Source organism: Sprattus sprattus, assembly GCF_963457725.1.
Source record: "Sprattus sprattus genome assembly, chromosome: 6".
NCBI lineage: Eukaryota > Metazoa > Chordata > Actinopteri > Clupeiformes > Clupeidae > Sprattus > Sprattus sprattus.
Window position 1 is genome coordinate 2970947 of NC_137925.1, and position 19664 is coordinate 2990610.

At 44.6% G+C, this 19664-nt stretch overlaps 1 protein-coding gene across 2 annotated transcripts in view; it reads right to left on the bottom strand.

Moving 5' to 3' along the window:
• Positions 1-534: 534 nt before the first annotated feature.
• Positions 535-19664, bottom strand: part of glra1 (glycine receptor, alpha 1) — a gene marked incomplete at both ends in the record, with an annotated part of 41624 nt that continues 22494 nt past the window's right edge. For both annotated transcript variants that reach the window (XM_080841173.1, XM_080841174.1), the window contains 6 exons: positions 535-819; positions 9102-9248; positions 13794-14008; positions 16300-16437; positions 16990-17072; positions 17772-17995. In XM_080841173.1, coding sequence (XP_080697299.1) covers positions 535-819; positions 9102-9248; positions 13794-14008; positions 16300-16437; positions 16990-17072; positions 17772-17995 — 1092 coding nt within the window. The remainder of the gene's footprint in view (positions 820-9101; positions 9249-13793; positions 14009-16299; positions 16438-16989; positions 17073-17771; positions 17996-19664) is intronic.

A 19664-nucleotide genomic window follows, 5' to 3' on the forward strand; every position in this document is an offset into this window, starting at 1 on the left:
ATTACAGTGCTGCATGACTCCCACTTCAGTCCTTATAATGCAGAGTTCGTCTTCCAGTTGCAAAAAAAAAAAATATCGTCTCGCAATGAACATCCTGCTCCTTGGAGGAGTTAATTCCGCGTCCGGTTCATTGGGTCTCTGATGTATTTGCAAAGGTCTGCTTACTCAGTCGCTTGTATTTTCTTTTCTTATTTTTTTTTTCAGTAAATATATTGCCACATTCATGATATCATGCATTTGACTGCATTGCTATTGCACAGGTCCGGGTATTCAGGAGAGGGGGGACAGGGGCGGAGTAGGATTTAAAAAAAAAAGAAGAAGAAAATAGGCAAATACCTCTGCTGAAAGGGCCGCCCTCGAAAGCCATTGGTGGAGTAGAGGAAGAGGAAGAGGAAGAGCAGGAAAGATGGGAGTGGCGTGAAATGTGGTGGGGGCACGTTGGCCATGTTTTTCTTCTTCTTCTTCTTCTTCTTCTTCTTTTCTTCCATCTCTATCTCTTTTCACCGTCTCCTCTCTGCCCCGTCCTTTCCTTTACTACTTATGGACATCTTCGACGCGAATGATCTTGTAGGTGATCCAGTAGAAAATGTTAAAAATGAGGAAGACCAAGGGGAAGGCCACTCGAGACACCGTGTCGATTCGCTTGGCCCGACCTATGAAAAGCTTGCGCATCTCCTCTACTGTCTTCTCTGGGTTAGGGTTGTTGGAGGCTGGCGCGTTGTTGTTGTTGCCCTTGATGGCCATGCCATCTTTGGCCTGTAGACAGGTGGGCCCCACGCCATAGGCAGCGAAGCTAAAGCGACCCTCTCCTTCATCCTCCTACAAGATAACACAAACACGCCAGTCAGTATATGTCGGCATTTCATTCGAATGTCAGATAATGACCAAAAAAAGTCGAGGTTTTGGTACAAAAGCCATTACAAGGAGGAATTTTAGCCATATCATTTTATTATAGTTATTTTCACTTTTACAGACACGTTGATTTTCTTGCACACTTCGGGCTTCTTGAGGTTTCTGATGACAGCTGTTTTACACAAGGAGTGTATGGTTTTAGCATCTCTATATCCACCTAGCTTCCTGCTAATACACCATTAGCTAATATTAGCAGTACACTTGCAAGTATATCTGATTCTAAATCAACCAACGTATTTATACATCACTCATCCACAAACCTATGCCCATCCTACTGAGTTTTCCCCCTTACCATCTCTGTAATGAATATTGAATTTAAATGGTAATAAAAGACAACCTCCTGTCCTATCACCTGAACTGCTGACCATTCTAGTCTGACAATCTTTAAAGCATTGTCGGTTCAAAGCCTTCCCCTGCAACCCAGGTAGGTAGGCACTAATTCAGCGTCTGCGCCCGATCAAGGCCAGCTCCAGGCCAGACTACTTTGCTTTCTGGGAAGCGAGCCCAAATGGACAGCCTGTTCGCCCGTGACAGAGCCCCCTTATACAAACGCTAATGTGTTATAAACATTCAAGCTGTTCATCCACCTTTGCTCCCCTGCTCACAGCATCCGATGCAATCTCTTGGAATCACTGCTAAATGTCCACACACTCTGCAACCTTCCTTTGCAACTCGGCCCTCAATACCTCAGTTAGGTCTGGAGCAATCACCTGGAGCAATCACCCCTGCATCCTCTACCTACTCCTGCCCCCAGGGATGGAGAACAGCGCAGTCCAACACCGCCTTTCATTTGTGAGAGTGCAAGTCCACCTTATGTACAATTTTGGTCCAGTCGGCCCCACAAAACAATTTTCCTGAGAGGCTCCCTTGGCCTTGGCTTTGTCGAGGCACACTGACCAAATGGATGGAGTCTGATATTATTACTGAGCTCTAACTGCAGCATTTCAAGCATTAAACCACCACCTTCTCTCCTTCTCCCATTGCTATTACTTTACTTGCAGCCACAGTCTCGAAGTACAAAGCTGTCTCGAAAGACTTGTGCAAGGCCAGTCCTCCACAACACACACACACACACACACACACACACACACACACACACACACACACCCACACACACACACACACACTTTTATACTCACCCTATACAATGTAAAAATCTCTGGTCAGTATGCAAAGCATTAAAACCCACTGACGGACTTCAACCCCCCCCCCCCTTCCACCACCCCTGTTCCAATATCCATTCCCAGCATGCAACCTGCTTGATCTATTGACCGTATTATCTAAGCCGCGTGTGTGCGTATGGATTACACATGTTTGCATGAATTCATTATTGACCCCCAAGGTGCGACGCACATAGAAAAGCATTGTCAAACACTGAGGTCAGTGTGCTTCACATGCAGGCGTTTAATGAAGTGACCTTGTTGCTTTGATCGGAGCCAGCTTTCAGAGATTCAGCAGATGCTTTATTCGATTTCCCATCTTAATGTCAGATCTAAATGGGCCGAACTGAAAGCTGCAGTTAATTGCATTTCAGTGGCGACGAAGATTTCACTTTAATGATGGCTTCTACTGCTGCTCCCCCCCACCCCTGAAAATGGAATTGGAACAGGGATCTTCATCTTCTCTTAACGCTGGCCTTAAAATTTAAGGTGCAAACATTTAACATGACCCGCCCGGGATAGGAAGTGAAAATGGCTTGAGGGTGGGGGAAGAGAGGGAGCCAGCTTTGATTCTAAAGGACCGGCCATTTTCCTTAGCAAGGCATCCATTTTTAGACACTTTGTCCTCCTTCTGTCCTTGTCTTTGTGCAATCCCATTTATAACTGTTAATGTGTGCGGAAGGCTGAATGGAGGAACATACAAGGATGGCGTAGGGAAAAAGGGGGTGGGGAGATGTATGCGTGTGTGTGTGTGTGTGTGTGTGTGTGTGTGTGTGTATGTGTGTGATGGGGAGAGAAGTGGGCGGGGAGCTCATCTTGTGTCTTTTTTCCATATCCCTGCGTGTAGCTGTATGATGCTGGGTACTACGACCTTTCGTTGTCCTACAGTGAAACAGGCCAGCATTGTGTGTGTGTGTGTGTGTGTGTGTGTGTGTGTGTGTGTGTGTGCGTGTGTGTGTGTGTGTGTGTGTGTGTGCGTGTGTGTGTGTTAAGGATGCTCCACTTTATTCATGCCGGCATGAGATTAATGTGGCGTCGCGGCGACGTGAGCAGAAGTGCTAAAGAGGTGCCGAGCTGTGGTGTCGCGTCCTCCCTGCGTCTCCCTCACACACACACACACACACACACACACACACACACACACACACACTTACCGCCTGATTCATTACCAGCCTCCCTAATTAAAAACCCTACTCTAATGCAGCCTTGCATGTGTGTGTGTGTAAAAGACAAATGTGTGTGTGGATGTGTGGTCTGCCCATACATTTGTGTACAAATGATGAAAATAGTTAGTCAATTCAAGTCAAGTCAACTTTATTTGTATAGCACATTTTAAAAACAACAGGCGTTGTACCAAAGTGCTTTCTAGTCTAGGTAAAATAATACAAATAAATGAAAGAATATAAAAGGAAATGAATAACAAATAAAAGACAAAATATCATAAAAATGAAACACTAAAACCCTAAATTAAAAGTGATGTACTATATGGAAGAAATAAAAACAAAGAAGACAAATAAGCAAGCTATTTCTAAAAGTAATAAAAGGTAAATGAGTTATACATGCATAAAATAAAAAAAGACATATATAAAAGCATAAAAATGGAAAGCAAATAAATGAGTAAAACACAATAAAAGACTCGAAATAAAGTTCGAATTAGGAGTAGACTTGACCAAAAACCCTCGAGCAACCTCAGACTGACTTAAGAGCACAGATAAAAACACAACCTCAGACTGACCTAAGAGCTCGAATAAAAAAACAACCTGGACTAAAAATGCACTAAAAAGAGCACGACACCAATGCAAGGAATGTGTAAAAGTAAATTTTAAGTCCAGTTTCAAAAGTCTCTAAGCAGACAGCAGATCTGATATAAAATGGGAAGCAAGAACATTATATAGGATCAAGAATAGTAAAAGCTCTATCACCCTTTAGATTAGAAAGTAAACCAGTAAAGGTAAAACCAGTCAAAGTTCACCAGCTCTTAGGGCCCTTGACGCAACATAGGGGCCAGGAGTTTGGAAATTTAGGCTGGAACTAGACCATTCACAGCCAAAATAAATAATACAATCTTAAAACCAATCCTAATCTTCACTGGGAACCAATGTAGTGTAGCTAAAGTAAGTGTGATATGAACAAACTTCTCGGTCCTTGTTAGAACTCTAACCTCTGCATTTTGGACGACTTGAAGTTTATGAAGTGATGCTTGGCTAATACCTTCAAAAAATTGTGCATTAAAATGTTCGTTCCTGGAAGATATAAAAAATGTGGACCAATTTCTCACAATCTTTAGGGGGACAGGAAATTCTGCACTTCAGCTATTGTTGTGAGGCCCTAACCACAGAGAGCATGTCTCTGTCAAATACTAATTCTGGGTAAAAAACACCCCAAGGTTCTTTACTCCAGGCTGTTGGTATGTTATGGATAAACATGGAAGCTTAGACATAGGTCTGAAATTGGAGGGGGGATCCAGTTTGTTTGCCAAGGAATACTTTGTGGAACCAGGGTATGTGTTTGGGGGTAGAAAAAGAAAGTGAAGCATAAAGCATGCATATGTGTGAGTGTGAATGTGGCCGCTCAGTGTGTAGATGATATTCACTCGTGTTTTCATGTGTGTTGGGTGGTGAGGTAGATAATTTAGGGTCTAGGCATCAGAATGCAGCTCACTCCTGCATTTGCAAGTCAGAGAGGCGCTGTCTCGCACGACAGCCAGCACCTCTGAACGGCCTCATCCATCACTCCATTCTCCCCTGATTGATGCATTTATATCTCTTACCTTGACCATATGATATGAGTAATGTCTGACTGAAAGAGACCCTAATGCAGGTCGAGTTGGGGCATTTTTCTATTTACATTCAAAAACAGCTTGAGTATTTGTGGGTTTTTTTTCTTCATGTTTAGAGTTTGGTGCCCCTGGGATTCTGGTCATCTTTAAATATCTTCATTGCTGTTATAGCGTGGTTGGTCAGTGCTATTATCACTGTGAAATTCCATCAGCTATGGATGATGAAAATGTATAATGCTAAAAGCAGGAAGGGGAAAAAAATCTAAGTATGTCTGGCAATGTACAAGACTGTCTCTTAAAGCTCAGAACTCAGAAAGAACCGGAATTAAATGCAAACACAGTTGCATGTGCGATCATGTAGTCCAATCAAACCTGACAGTCACACAGAAATCTACACACTGCAAACACACACAAACACACACACACACACACACACACACACACACACACACACACACACACACACACGCAGAGGCATGCTCTCCAAAGTCCACATGAGCACGTACACATATCTGAATCGCCGATCGGTTAAAGACAACAAGGTGACTTGACAAACAAAGCACACAGCACACTAACGGAGCCTCACACTGCAACGCTTTCATACACCTCACACACACACACACACACACACACACACACACACACGCAGAGGTGACTTGACAAACAAAGCACACCGCACCACACTGACACGAAGCCTCACACTGCAACGCTTCCATACACCTCACAAGCCTGCCTCCCCCCACACGGTGTGACTTAGTTATCACTCTCTAGGCTTATTTACATTGATAATCCTCAACTCTTATCTCCTCTGCTTACACGGAGCAAGTCCACACATCTGCAGCTGGAGGGTAGGTGAAGGAGAGTGGAGTTGGTCAGTGAGAGAGAGAGAGAGGGGGGGGGGGGGGGGGTGGGGAAGAGGGAGATAGGGAGACGGACGGAAAGACAAGACCGTCCCTGGCGACTGACTCTCCTTAAGCACTGATCATCCGTCATGAACTGATTACTGCGGATCAATCAGGAGCTCCCTAATAAGCTCTTGTCAGTGGCTGTGAGATGGCGGCCGGGCCAGGCCGGGCAGGGGGAGATGTGACGGGACTGATGAGAGCCCTCATCTCGCCTCCTCCTGGGTTATCAGAGCATAGCTGGGGATAGCAGCAGCACAGCACAGCACAGCACAGCACAGCACAGCGCACGGCACGGCACGGCACGGCACGGCACGGCACGGCACGGCACGGCACGGCACGGCACGGCACAGCACAGCGCACGGCACGGCACGGCACGACACGGCACGGCACGGCACAGCACAGCACAGCACAGCACAGCACAGCACAGCACTGCGCAGCACAGCACAGCACAGCACAGCACAGCACAGCACAGCACAGCACAGCACAGCACAGCACAGCACAGCACAGCACAGCACAGCTGCTCCAGCCTCAGTCCCATGGTGTGTCTAAAACAAGCCTTTCCCTTCCAGCAGTCACCCTGACCCCCAGCACACAGGCAATTAAAGCCCAGGACATTAACATTAGCAGACATTAGCTAGAGAGGGAAAGAGAGAGAGAGTGGGTCAGAGAGAGAGGGAAAGAGTGAGAGAGGGAAATAGAGAGAGAGAGGGAGTGAGGGGGAAATTCTGTTTTCTGTGTTTTTTTTCCAGTAACATTATCATTTGTGTTTTTGCCAGATGATTATTGTGCCTTCACATTTGAGGAATTATTCAGTACATTTTAGATGGTGTCTTTTGACAGGTGAGCGTATCGATGTCCAACAGCGCACACTAATACTGATTGTGTAACTGTGGCCAAATTCACATTCATTTAAGAGACTAATTAGTAAGCACAATAACGTCACATTTTGTTACATGATTATGTATGTTCACATCTTGACTGATTCCAGACTGTTTGGCTAAAGATAGCGCTGCATAGCTTTGCTTCCCACTGGCTTATTTCCCTTTTTTCATCTAACATCTTTCTCTCCATCTCTCTCTCTCTCTCTACCCAGTCTTCTGTCACTACTCCTCTCACTAAATCAGTCTCTGTCCCCTCCCCCGGCAGGAATATCTCCTCACCACCTCTCTCTTCTTGTCCTGTCTAACTATCTCTTCCCCTCTCTCTCTCTCTCTCTTTTTCCTGGCTAACTAGCTCTTCCTCCTCTCTCTCTGTTTCTCTTGCAGTCTCTCTCCTCTCTTTTTCTTTATCTCCCAGTCTCTCTCTCTCTCTCTCTGTATCTATCCTTTCCTGTCTAAAAAGCTCTTCCTCTCCCTCTCTTTGTCTCGCAATCCCTCTCTCTGTTGTCCCTTTTGCCTCCTCCTCCATGTCCCACTAGTGGCCAGTAGGGGGACTCCTTTCTCTGCTGCCCAGGAGCATCAGTCCTCTGAGGAGGGGAGCTGATCCAGGCGGTCAGGGGCGGTCGATGGCCGCAACAGCGCCAGTGCTCGAGGTTTGTTTTATTGTGTGGTGCAGGGACGTGACAGCTCTCCGCTGCAGCATTTGGGCTGAATGATAGCCCCTCAGAGCCATAATGGAGGAATGTACCACTGACTGATAGCCCGGGGGAGCCGTAATGGAGGACTGTACCACTGCTGTGAATCACCGGGGCCTGTGAGGCTCATTACTGAGCTGTAGCACTGCGACTGTGAGCATGGATGGAGGAATCCAATGGTTGGTACTACACTATTAGGGATAAGCTATGTGTAGCCTGTTACATATAGCCAGGAATATTTGTCATGTTTTATAAATATATATATATATACTGTATATATTTCTTCTTTCGTGTGTGTGTGTGTGTTTTGTAGGATGAAGTAGAAAACTGGAAGCCTGGCAGCATGTTAAGATTTCAGCATGAGTGGTCAGTAAGTCAAAAAGAGAACATTAAACACTCACACACATACACACACACACACACACACACACACACACCAAAGGAAAGAAGTGAACATGACAGGAATGCCAACGCTGCATGACTCTTTCACACTCGTTCCCTGAGGAGATTGTTGTTCCCTGCCCTCTCTCTCTCTCTTCTCCAGACGAAAAAGGGATTAGTCTGCATTTCTGCAAAAAACTTCAGACTAATATTGAATCATATCTCGTTCATATACTACATATCTTGTACATCATCTGGAATCACTGGAGGGCAGATCAGGTCATGGCCTACAAGCAGAGAGGGATTTGAGCCCCACTCTCCGGCTTCAAAACCACATGGCAGTAAGCGCGGATGTCGGATCTTGTGTTCCTCATCCCATATGCAGGACTTACCAGGACTAATCTAGACACACCTATTACACACAGCCCCTGGAATAGACGGGGAGATTAAGACAATAGGATTTCCGTTTGATTCAGAGTTTATTTTACTCTTCGAATTACTGCACACACACACCTTCTAGGACGCACACGCAGCATCTCACCAGGAGTGTACACAACATGCTTGTGAACGGTGAACAGTCCTCCACTACCTCCTTTTCTCCTCCTCTCTCTCTCTTTTCCCCTCAATGTCTATTTATCTTTACAGACATGCAATACATTCATATCCAGTACCTTCATTTATACTGCCCTGATGCTTTATCTCAGTCAATACCATGGCAGGTTCAGTTATGGATGAGTTCCTATTATCACTTCAGGGTGGCTGTTGCCTTCCAGTTTGGTGTTATGACTCACAATTGATTTGAGGCTCACTGGCCCTATAACAGGCATTGATTTGACACTTAAGAGCCTTTGGCAATGTTACAGCCCCAACACGCCTGTAAACATAGTTATCGAGGTAGGGAGGGAGTGTCGGAAGAGTGGGGTCAAGGTTAAAGTTCAAATACAGTGCGTGAGAGCGGATGGTGGTCTTCCGATGGCAAGCCCGACAGAAACCTCTCACAGAGAAGTTCTTGGCCACCAATCACTCTGTAAACGTGATTAAGCGGCACGGCTTAAGACGAGACCTTCCCCCAAGTCGCCCCCCGCTGCTGAAATATTCACCCTCTGTGTGTTTAGTAACCACTAAACGCAAACAGAGGAACATAAAAGCCCACTGAGTTTTTCACTCCACTGAATATTTAACCTTCTTGAATATTTAAGAGTATCTCTGAGCTTACATGATGTCTGGGGGAAGCAGAGAAAAAGCAAGAGAGTGATAGAGAGAGAGAGAGAGAAGAGCAGGGAGAGAGGTGTTTGTCAGGGACATGGGGTTTGTGTATGTGCATGCGTGCGTGCGTGTGTGTGTGTGTATGTGTGCGTACGTGTGTGTGTGTGTGTGATGTGATGGTTCACCTTGAGGTGTCTTCTCCTCCTCTGGAAGCGGAGCAGCTCCTTGTGCTGTCTGGCGATGAAGTTGACGGCGGCGTACTCGAGCAGGGCAGAGAACACGAACAGCAGGCACACGGCCATCCAGATGTCAATAGCCTTCACATAGGACACCTATGGACCGGGTGGCGTGTGTGGGGCAGCGGGCGGAGTTGTGGAGGTGGTGAAGGTGTAGATGGATGGATGGATGGATGGATGGATAGGAAGGAAGGATGGAGGGGAGATCAACAAGGTTGGCACTGGGGGCAGAGAGACAGACAAGATGGCGGATGCCGGGCCGAGCGTGCCAGCTCCATCAGCTGAATCACTCTCGTGCTTGCTCGGCCTCAACTCAAACTGATGACTCATCTCCATAAAAGAGCTCAGAAGCAGAAGAAGTAGAAGAAGAGGAAGCAGAAGACGCAGAAGAAGAATAAAAAGAGGTAGAAGAAGAAGAAGAAGGAGGAGGAAGAGAGGAGGAAAAGTAGACGAAGAAAAGAAAAATCGTGGCAGACTGGAATCCATTATGATCCATAACACCCCAGAGGTGTTTTCTCCATAGAGCTGGCAAGGTAAGAAGCCAGACTACAGCACTTAACTCAGTACTAAACACCAAAAGGTTTCTGAATAAAACACATCTATTTTAATATTTAAAGTACAGCCATCTCAGAGGACCTTCTGCCAGGCCCTCACTATTTTTTTTTTTGGTTAAACAAGAGCTAAATTACCCTAAGACATCTCATTGATATTCTACACATGGGCGACTGGATGGACTACATAGTCAGAGGGTCTTTACAAGACATGTCAAAATGGCATTTTTTTTTGGCTTGGCTGGCCTGTCGGTCTGGCTGAAACTCATGCTGAATGATAAGTCACTGACCAAAAAGACCCCAGAATGCCACTGAAGTGGCATTATTCAAAGCATGGTTCAGGTGGCATGGCGGAGACGATGCAAGCCAAGCTCACGGGGCTGAGATTGGTCAGCACCTACGACACCTTCATCTTGAACAGGAATCACCCGGAGAACTGCTAGGGGTACCGGCACCTTGACATATTAATGATAACACCATCCTTCCCTATTACACGAGAGAGATAATTACTATTACTTCTATGGCAATACATATAAAACAAGATCATGATAAATGACCTAATGTGTGAATGCATTAGCTATATCATGTCTATCAAGTCATAAATTACATAATCAACTACGTTTATTTTGAATATTATGTGAATGCATTAGCTCTGGCACGTGTGTCCTGCAGTGAACCTGGATAGCAGGGGCACGGATGTTATAGAAGAGCATTTCTTTTATTAAAATTATTGTTTGCGTGATGCCCTGTGTGCAGCAGGCACGGACAGAGGACCGCTAATGACTGCAGGAGTGTCAGCAGAGGGTCTGAATCACCATCCTCCCTGACATCAATGCGTCCCTACACACTGGTACAGTCAGTCGCACGTGTGTGTGTGTGAGTGTGTGTGAGGGTGTGTGTGAGAGCACCTTCATTCGGCCGAGTTGTGCAATCATTATTGTGACAGCTGAACGGCAGCGGAATCACACAGTTCAGTGGCTTCATTTTCAGACCACATGAATCACCTAATGTCAACAAACAAAAATATATAAATAATAAAAAAACAACAACGCAGTGACTCTTCCCTGGACGTAATTACACAATCCCAGCCACTCACGCAATCTCTCCTCTTAATCACCTGGTCCAGAGAGACAGATCGAGACAGACAGAGAGCGAGAGAGAGAGATGTTTCGTGTCCAGGGTGACAAATGCTATTCTGTATTCACCTTCAGGACATCCAGTTATCCACATCAAACAGAGGCTTATAATGATTGAAGATGGAATGAAAAGTTATTTTCGTATCCACTCTCGTGGGCTCATCCGAGCTACATGAATAAGACATTGGTCATCGACAAGATAGTATCCCTACCGTGAATGATTTTTTTCATAATTTTTCTCTTAACCTACTCCTAGAAGTGTAACAATGAAGGCTATGTCTCCCCAAAGCCTGAGCACACAGAAAGAAAGAAAGATTTATCAGTAATCAATAGACAGCTGAAAAGCAATCAGTCATGATTCATAAAAGAAAGGCATTGTGTAACAATCGATATGCACTGAATCAATTTTGCATTAACTGACATGCAAAATTAATTACATTCAGGGATTGCTTCAACTGGGAACCGATCCATGCTAGACTCTGGACAGGATCACAGTCTGAACAGTTTCGTATTCCTCAGTAAAATACTTTCACACAGTCTAGTACATTTAATGCTGACCACTGACTGTGAAGTAATATAAAACCTGCTCTAGGTTTAGCTCCAAATTGTTTTCACATAAGCTTGGAACATCGATTGGTGGGTTATTGATGGGAGGGTGGCAGAGGTTGCCATTGCTCTGTGTTTCCTAGAGGTCTCATTTGTTTAATGTATGTAGCTCGATTAAGAGCAACTGGTGCTAGCATCCTTTTATGGCTGACGGCAGATGCTCCCTCAGTCCAATACTTACAGAGGCAGCCATCAATTTGATCTAATTAATATGAAAAAGCTCAAACTGTGGTACAGACTTCATGGCATGACTGTCCAGCTCTCTCTTTTGTGGGCCACTTGTAGTATATAAAGTAAAACATATGCATTCTCAATTTTCAATTAGGAAAAAACTATAATACTTTTCTCTCAGTTAATGAATGAAAAGTGAATTAGTCAAAATCTGCCTTGACAGTGCTTGTATTACGTAGGCCTCTGAGTACAAAAGGTAGGTAGGCTAACTCAAAACCCCTCTTTGCACTAAATCTGTGTACATTTAAGAATAATGAACAAACTGGTACATATATGCAAGAGCTCTTGACATGAGATATCCAAACCCAAAGGACTTATACATAAAATGTAGTTGCCAGATATGTTCTACTCAGACAATGCAAAAATCAGTCAGTTTTAGCACCAGCAATTTACTGGGCTAAGGATCTTTTTCATATTGTAAAAACTAACCGAGTGCATGAAAAATACAATGAAATAAACTAAAATGAAACCTGTAAGATAAATTAACAAATGTCCAAGTAATATATTCTTTAATAAAAAAAAAACATTGAATCATCAATTATAAGTTAATTTACCCAAACGATCGACATAACTGACAACCGTGTCTGACATCCTCAGTTAAGTCCTCCATTATTCATATATATATAGAATCATACCCTTTTCCAGTAAGATTTAATAAGGTCATCGTTAGGCAGACCATAGGTTGGCTAAAGATTTATTGTTTTACCAGGGCTACTGTCTGGCTCGGGGTGTCATAAAGTCCCCATGTTAGAGATAAAAGTAGCAAAAAGTGGTTCAATGAAAAGTAAAGCCAAACCCAAGGCACCAGACTTCACTGTCGCAATGCTTTTTTCTGTGGCTTCTAGATGCGTCAAGTCACACCGAGGTTTCAGTTGTCCTTTTTCCCCTCCTCTCAACGCAAGGCCTTTTGTTTGATACGGTGGGGGTCACAGTCTCATTGAAAGGTTGTTGTTGTGGCAGCCAGGTGTTTGGCCGACATATCCTTGTGCTTAACGGAGTTAATGACGCTATTGATCTTAACAAGATCTCAAGGGGCCGCACCAGAAAAACCTCGTAACGTCAGTGATCCAGCACCACACCGCACAGCAGATCCACACCTCATTTGTCTGTGTATGTCCCTATTGATGTCAGACACGCAACGGCGTGCATAGTCAAATGCAACCGCATCCAACCATTGCCAATGTCACTCGGGAAACTCTAGGAGTGACAATTAGTTTTTGTCCCCTGTAAAGGGCCACTTTTGGCAACCCTTCCCAACAGCAGATTGCTATTGAGGAGGCGTCCCCATGACGCAGGTAACCTCAGCAGTGAGTGATCCGTATGAGTAGTGTCCTTATGTTCAAGAGGCACCTTCTGGCTACAGGTTGATTTACAGCTTAATCTTTTCCCATCCTTTGAAGGATGATAATGACTATTTGTTTGTTTATTTCAAGGAACTTGATTCATATTTCAAGCAGGATTACCAGTTCTATACCAGATGCGTATCAATGTCAATGTCCCATGAAGGCTTTCGATCAGTCCTTTTTTCCTCACCAACTTCACTTATTCCAAAAGCAAACATGTAAAAATAGCTGGGTTTCCATCCAACTCATTTGCATATTTTAAGCACATTTATGGAAATGTGAGTGTGTGCTTCCCTCCGCTGTGGTATGCGCACTAACAATAGACACTGTCCTAATCAAGGGAGGAGTTGTCCACAGCTGTGGGTTCAAAACTTGAGGTTGCCAGGGAAACTTTAACAGAAACACATAATACAATCTCAACATCGTGATTTACTGTTAATCAACCCGTTTCCATCAAACGTAGTCACATTACACCCTATGCTGATCAGGAGTTAACCCCATCTAGCAAATTCATTTCCTATTTGATTGAGAATATTGAATCCAAATTTCAAGTGTTTCCACTATAGGATTTTTCTATTTGAATGGTCAAAATTCACATTCAAACGTTGGATGGAGACCAAGCTAATGACAATCGTTATGCTCAGACATTCCTAGGCGACGTTTAGCCATTTTACCTCAGTCAACACAGCAATCCTTCCACCAGTCCACCTCACACTCACCAAAGCAGGCACTGCCCCCCCCCCAGCCAAAGGGGCTGCGGTCATTCGAACTCACCTTGGGCAGGGAAGCGCGGGAACCGGAGCTCTGCGTGGTCATGGTCAGCACCGTGGTGATGCCCAGGCCCACTCTAGCGGGCGCGGCGTCCATGTTGATCCAGAAGGACACCCATGACAAAATGACAATCAGAAGACTGGGGATGTACATCTGAATGAGGTAATAACCCATCTGCCTCTCCAGATGGAATCGGGCCTCAATGCAGGTGAACTTTCCTATGGTGCAGAACACACAAGCATGCTTTCACTATCAAAGGGGAGGGGCTGGGGGCGCGAGAGATCAAATGTGCAGGGGTTTCTGTATCCGCCGTTAAGGCCGTCAATATAGAAACCTCTCATGATCGCGGTCTGAATTCTTTTTTTTTTCGGGAAGTAACACATATTTAACGCACATACACACACACATACACACACACACACACACACAGAATACGTAGAGGGGAACACAAAACACAATGGGTAATTTGGGAGGGAAGAGAATGTTCTATTGTCATTGATTTATACAGAGAAACACACTCCAGGGCAGTCCAGGTGCAGTTCATCTATATCAAAATCAGGATCAGACTTTGCTCGCTGAGGCAAAAAAAAAAGAGACACCCTGTAGCTCTTCTCTGTGGAGGCTGTACCACAGAGCGCCGAGAGAAAGGCAACAACTTTCCCCAGATAATCGTGTTTGTTGATAAAAAAATAAAAAAATAAAAAAAACAACCATCTGGATAACAAGTGATAATACACCGTGGTGACACTGCATTGCACCAGCACAGTAATTAAAATGACATCTAGTGCCTGGGATCGCGACAGGGTTGTGGGGACGACAAAAAGAAGGTTTGGTTAAAAGATAAGGGGAGGCGGGGGGATTGGTTGTTTTGGTTGAGTTTTTTTTTTTTTTTTGGGGGGGGGGGGGGGCAAAGGTAGAGGGTAGAGGTAGAGATGGGGGTGGGTTTAGAGAGAGGGAGAGAGAGAGCAAACATCAGGGGACGCTGGGGTGCAAGGCAGCGATGCCGAGGAATGTTCTCTGCAAATCACAATAGACGGCTGCTAATAAATCTGGAGGAGAAGACGGGAGGAGGAAGGAGAAGGAGGACAACAATAAAAAAAAGAAATAGAAGAGAAGGACACTTGAATCCCCCCCCTCCCCTTTTTTACTACTTGGCTGGGGAACGGCGGAGCACGTACACACAGTGCGGTATGGCTGGAAGGTAATGGGGGCTGGTTGTGAAGAAACGGCGGTAGTCCTTGAGGAAGAAATGATCTCCAGGAAGGAAGTAGGGAGGGAAAGGAGAGGGGACGGCCAGGGGGGGCCCGCACAGGGGCCCCCTCGCTGAGTCTGTGCCATCCCCCCCCTCTCCCCGGAAACAAGATAACCAAAAACAAAAAAAAACAAAAAAGAATGATGACACTGATGACGAGCAGAGACAGCATACTGCAGCAGTCACTGCACTCTGACCACAAGCTCGTTATGTGGCTCAGTGCGTGCCAGGTTTGAACCTGCCCTTTATGTTACTTCGTTCGTTTGTGTGTGTGTATCGTTCGAGAGAGGGCGAGTGTGTGTGTACGAACGCCTATGAGAGATTTCCCAGTCTCGACAAGCTAATCTTCTCCGTTAAAGCCTAAATTAAATCTATGCGACTGTAGGGATTGAATACCTTAAGGTGTTGTGGGATACGCGCTTATGTCAGACGAGGCGCTATTCTCTGAGAACTATGTGTCAAGCCCGCCTAAATTGCCGGGATTTATTTTGGAATGGAGAAAGTGCAGAGCAAATACTGTATTTCAATAGACGGCTTTCTAAAAAAATAAACGAAATGGATTCAGACAGTCGCTTATGTGACAGCGAACTGTCAAGAGCATTTCTGAAATAAAGTGTGTTCTCTCAGGGCCCTGCTGGCTCTTACGCCTAAGTGGTTAATGCAGCTGATCGTGACTGGGATCGTGATCATTTTTCGAAACAGGACGACCTTCACGCTAACATTAAAGACTCCTGTTTTGGACTTTGTTTAAGTGTCTCCTGCTGAGCTTTATAAATTTAGGTCTTTCAGTCCTATTGTTTTCCATCTGTTTGATTTGTTAACTCTATTAACTCTATCAGCTCTATTTTAATCAACTACAATTGCAATTTGCTATTTTTTTTCCTTCAGCTTAATCTGAATAAGCACATACTGACTGAGTTGACTGGACAGATGGTTTTTCAGCTGCACTGAGGAGACCATGAAGAATGAGTGGAGAATGGTTATGATCTACATCTCTCTGTTTTTATCTCGTGTTTTTTTAGTGCATCTCAGAAATCGAGAGACTGCGTGCTTCTTCTGCCTTTGCGTGTGTGTGTGCGTTTGCGTGCGTGCGTGTGTGTGTGTGAGCGTGAGTGTGTGTGTGTGTGAGAGGGTATGCTACTCTGCACTCGGACGGCAAGACAAAAATAGAAAGAGAGAGAGAGATAGAGAGCCTCACATGCAAAATAGTCTCCAAAGAGAAAGAACCAGCGTACGTATGGCGGGGAAGGAGCAAACCTGTATTGTAGTGCTTGGTGCAGTACCGCAAGTCTTTCTCCTCTTTCAGCAAAAATTGAGGTAATGTCAGGCCATCAGCCACCTGTACGGCTCCTTTCTCGTCCCACTCAAATATGAGGTCATTCATTGTATATCCAACTAGAGAAGAGAGTTTTTAAATGCACAGAGAGGACAGTCGTGGTTAATGCAACAATAAATTTCACAAATTGAAAAAAAAAAAAAAAAGCTAGCTGGCTGGCTACCTGGCTACTGGTATTTATGTCTTGATGGCCTGCTTCTGAGAATAATTGCATGTAACAAACCCACTTTCTCTGTCAGAATTTTGCTGAGCATGTACTACAGAGACCCTGGGCTTAAAAATTGTGACTTCTGAGAATAACACCTTATAAACAAACAAAAAAACAAACAAACAAACAAACAAACAAACAAACAAAACAAAACAAAAACAAACAAGAAATAAAAAAGAAAAGAAAAATCCCTACAAATGAAGGAGAAACAGCAGCCAGAAGGTTCCGGATGAGCCATGCCCACCCGACCCTCATTGACTGCTGTATCTACTTCTGAGTCTCCACCTAAATCATTGCACTGTTCATAATTTCTCCTCCACCCGCCTGGGGGACATCCATCCCTGTTGCACAAAATAAATTCTCTCCCCCTCGCTCACTCGCGGGGGGAGAGGGAGATACTCACAGCTTTCAAGCTGCATGATACAAGTCTGCACATCCATGGGGAAATTCTTCAGGTCCATCGGACATGCCAGAATCAGTGTAATTCTGTTGACAGGAGGCGTCAGATATCAGTAATACACACGCCACAGCACAGCCTCTTTACTGCTTTAGAGGTATAAAAAAAATGTATTGACTTTCACAGGTTAGATAGCAAGCGTAGAGAAATAAAATAAATGCAATTTGATGGTAATCGCGAGCTATGCTCCCATCTTAGAATTCGCCTTGGCTCCATATTTATTGTGCAGAACCAAATAAAGCCCTGTCTGCTGTATAGACTGACATGCACATCATCCAGATGAAAGACCTGAGGAGCATAGCAACCCGTTTCACTTACTGAGGTTGGCGATAGCATCGCTGTGGCGACCGTAACAGTTATTTACCAGCAATTTCTGACCAGGTTGAGCACAAGAGTCTCTGCAATCTGAGATCCAAAGCAGGACCAGTTCAATCTGAGAGGTTTATTTGATGGTGTCAAGTTAAGGAGAGAATGTACTGCTCTTTACCTGTTTTCTTCCAAACACTAAAGCTATTTATTGTGATGCCATTTCACAGGGAGGTATGGAATATTATCCTGAAAAGATATGGCAAGCTACAAACCTGGGGGACTGTGGAAGACCACTGAGCTACTACATTTGTGCTGCATACACTTGAGCCGACATTAAATAGTAAAATGCAGTAATGGTATTTTAATTGTAGGATGTATTGTAGATACTAACTGAGAGTCCACAGGACAGGGTACATCACCTTATACTGTAGAGCACATTGCCATTTTTCGAGATCCTTAGCAGCTTGTTATCAGTTGTGACCTCGTGGAAATTGGCTCCTTTTTCGTTGGCGAAGAACAGATCAGGTTTCCAAATGGAGTCCAACATAGAGGGGTCAAGGTCGAGGGAGTCATCGGGATATTCGCTGTAGGCCAGGCGGGGGTCATTCCATTGCTGTCTCAGGAAAATGTTCACTCTATAGTCCTGTCACACAAAAGCACACCAGTGTCAAAGGATCAAAGGGCGCCAGGTGGATTTAGTAAAAAAAAAAAAATGAATGGACAAAATACAAAATCAACACAGATAATGCAACTAACAATGAAAATGATCTCCATTTTTGGGTGGTTTTAAGGGCACCCTTGCTGCCTGCTCCAAAGCATACCAGCAAAAGAACAGGAGTAAACGGCTCTCTCCCTTTTCCCCCAATTTACATTGGATAATTGCTATTTGGTCACACACTGCAGCAAATGGGGTCTCTGCAAAAATAGCCAACCTTAACGTACTGGCATTTCAGCTAAATGTACGGCCGTAATTGTCAATTCCTCTCGAAAACAGGCATGCAGTTGTTTCATTCCAGAAAGATCGTTAAATTGTCTGGGCAGTAATGTACCTTGGGATGACTTATCAGCACGGCGAAAATATGGTGAGTGACCTTTAAAATGGCAATCAGCCACAACATTCAAGGGCGTTCAATTACCCTAATGCAAGGTGACCCGTTTATCCAATGAATTTCAAAATGTTTTGATAGAGCGCAATAGCTTGGGCCAGGTCATTACGTATGCCATTCAAAGCAAATGATACCTAGTGTGCACAGAACTATCGATTTTGATTATTTTAATAGCTTTAATTTAGAGCAAGCCACAACTGGCCAGCACAAATGAACTACATTTCAGTGCTGTTACCATGAGCAAAATGTTTATAGGTTACTTCTCACCTATTATTAAAACCAAAAAAAATCTGTTCTGCTGGGTTAAGGAGTGCTGAATCACGAACATTGCAAAAACACCATGGGATTACCGCGTGTACGGCAGAGCAGAGCCTGCCTCATTTATCATGTGTTTTCTCGAGTCAAAGTGGGGACCAAGCTAAAAGACATCGTAAGAAAAAAAAACTCCCCCTGCAAAGTCAGTGCTATTTTGAACCAACGAATGATCTGGCAAAAACAAGTGTGCAGTGGCCAGAGGTTCATCAACACAGAACACTGGGATAGAAATAACTCGTATGTATGTGGGGGTATGCTTTCTCCAGGCATCCAGGACTGATTTATGACAACTGCCCACACATAATGTGATTCAAGCCCGGGGCCAAACTCCTTCCTGACTATGACATATTAAAAAAAAATAAAAAAGACAGAAAGGAAAAAAGTTTCCTCCACTTGCATGACTCCAGCATAACCAACTCAGCTCGCAAATGACAGGCTTCGGGATTTATGCGTCCACTCCTCTAACCATCGGTAGAAAATGAAACAGCCGGGTGAGCTAATTAAATAGCCAAGCGAACCTCCCCCGAGCCTCGTACCTTGTGAGCAGGGTAAACAATTAGGACAGCATGGGACCGAGGGGACCATGGGTCCCTACAGCGGACCGAAGTGGTGGGATCATTACCGCACGAGACATTGTTCTCGGCAGCCCTATATATGTGGTAAAGATTTATCGATGCCATTCTCTGTCATTCTCTCTCTCGTTCTTTCTCTCTCCCTCTCTCTCTCTCTCTCTGCCTGTCTTTCCCTGTCTCACTGTCTTTCTCTCCTCCGACCCCCCACCTCTATCCCTGTCTTTTTCGCTCGTCGTCGGAGCAAACGAGAGTACGAGCAACTCGGATCAATTCCACCGCTTGTGGAGGAGAAAAGGCCTGGAAAATGTAGCATTTGTTC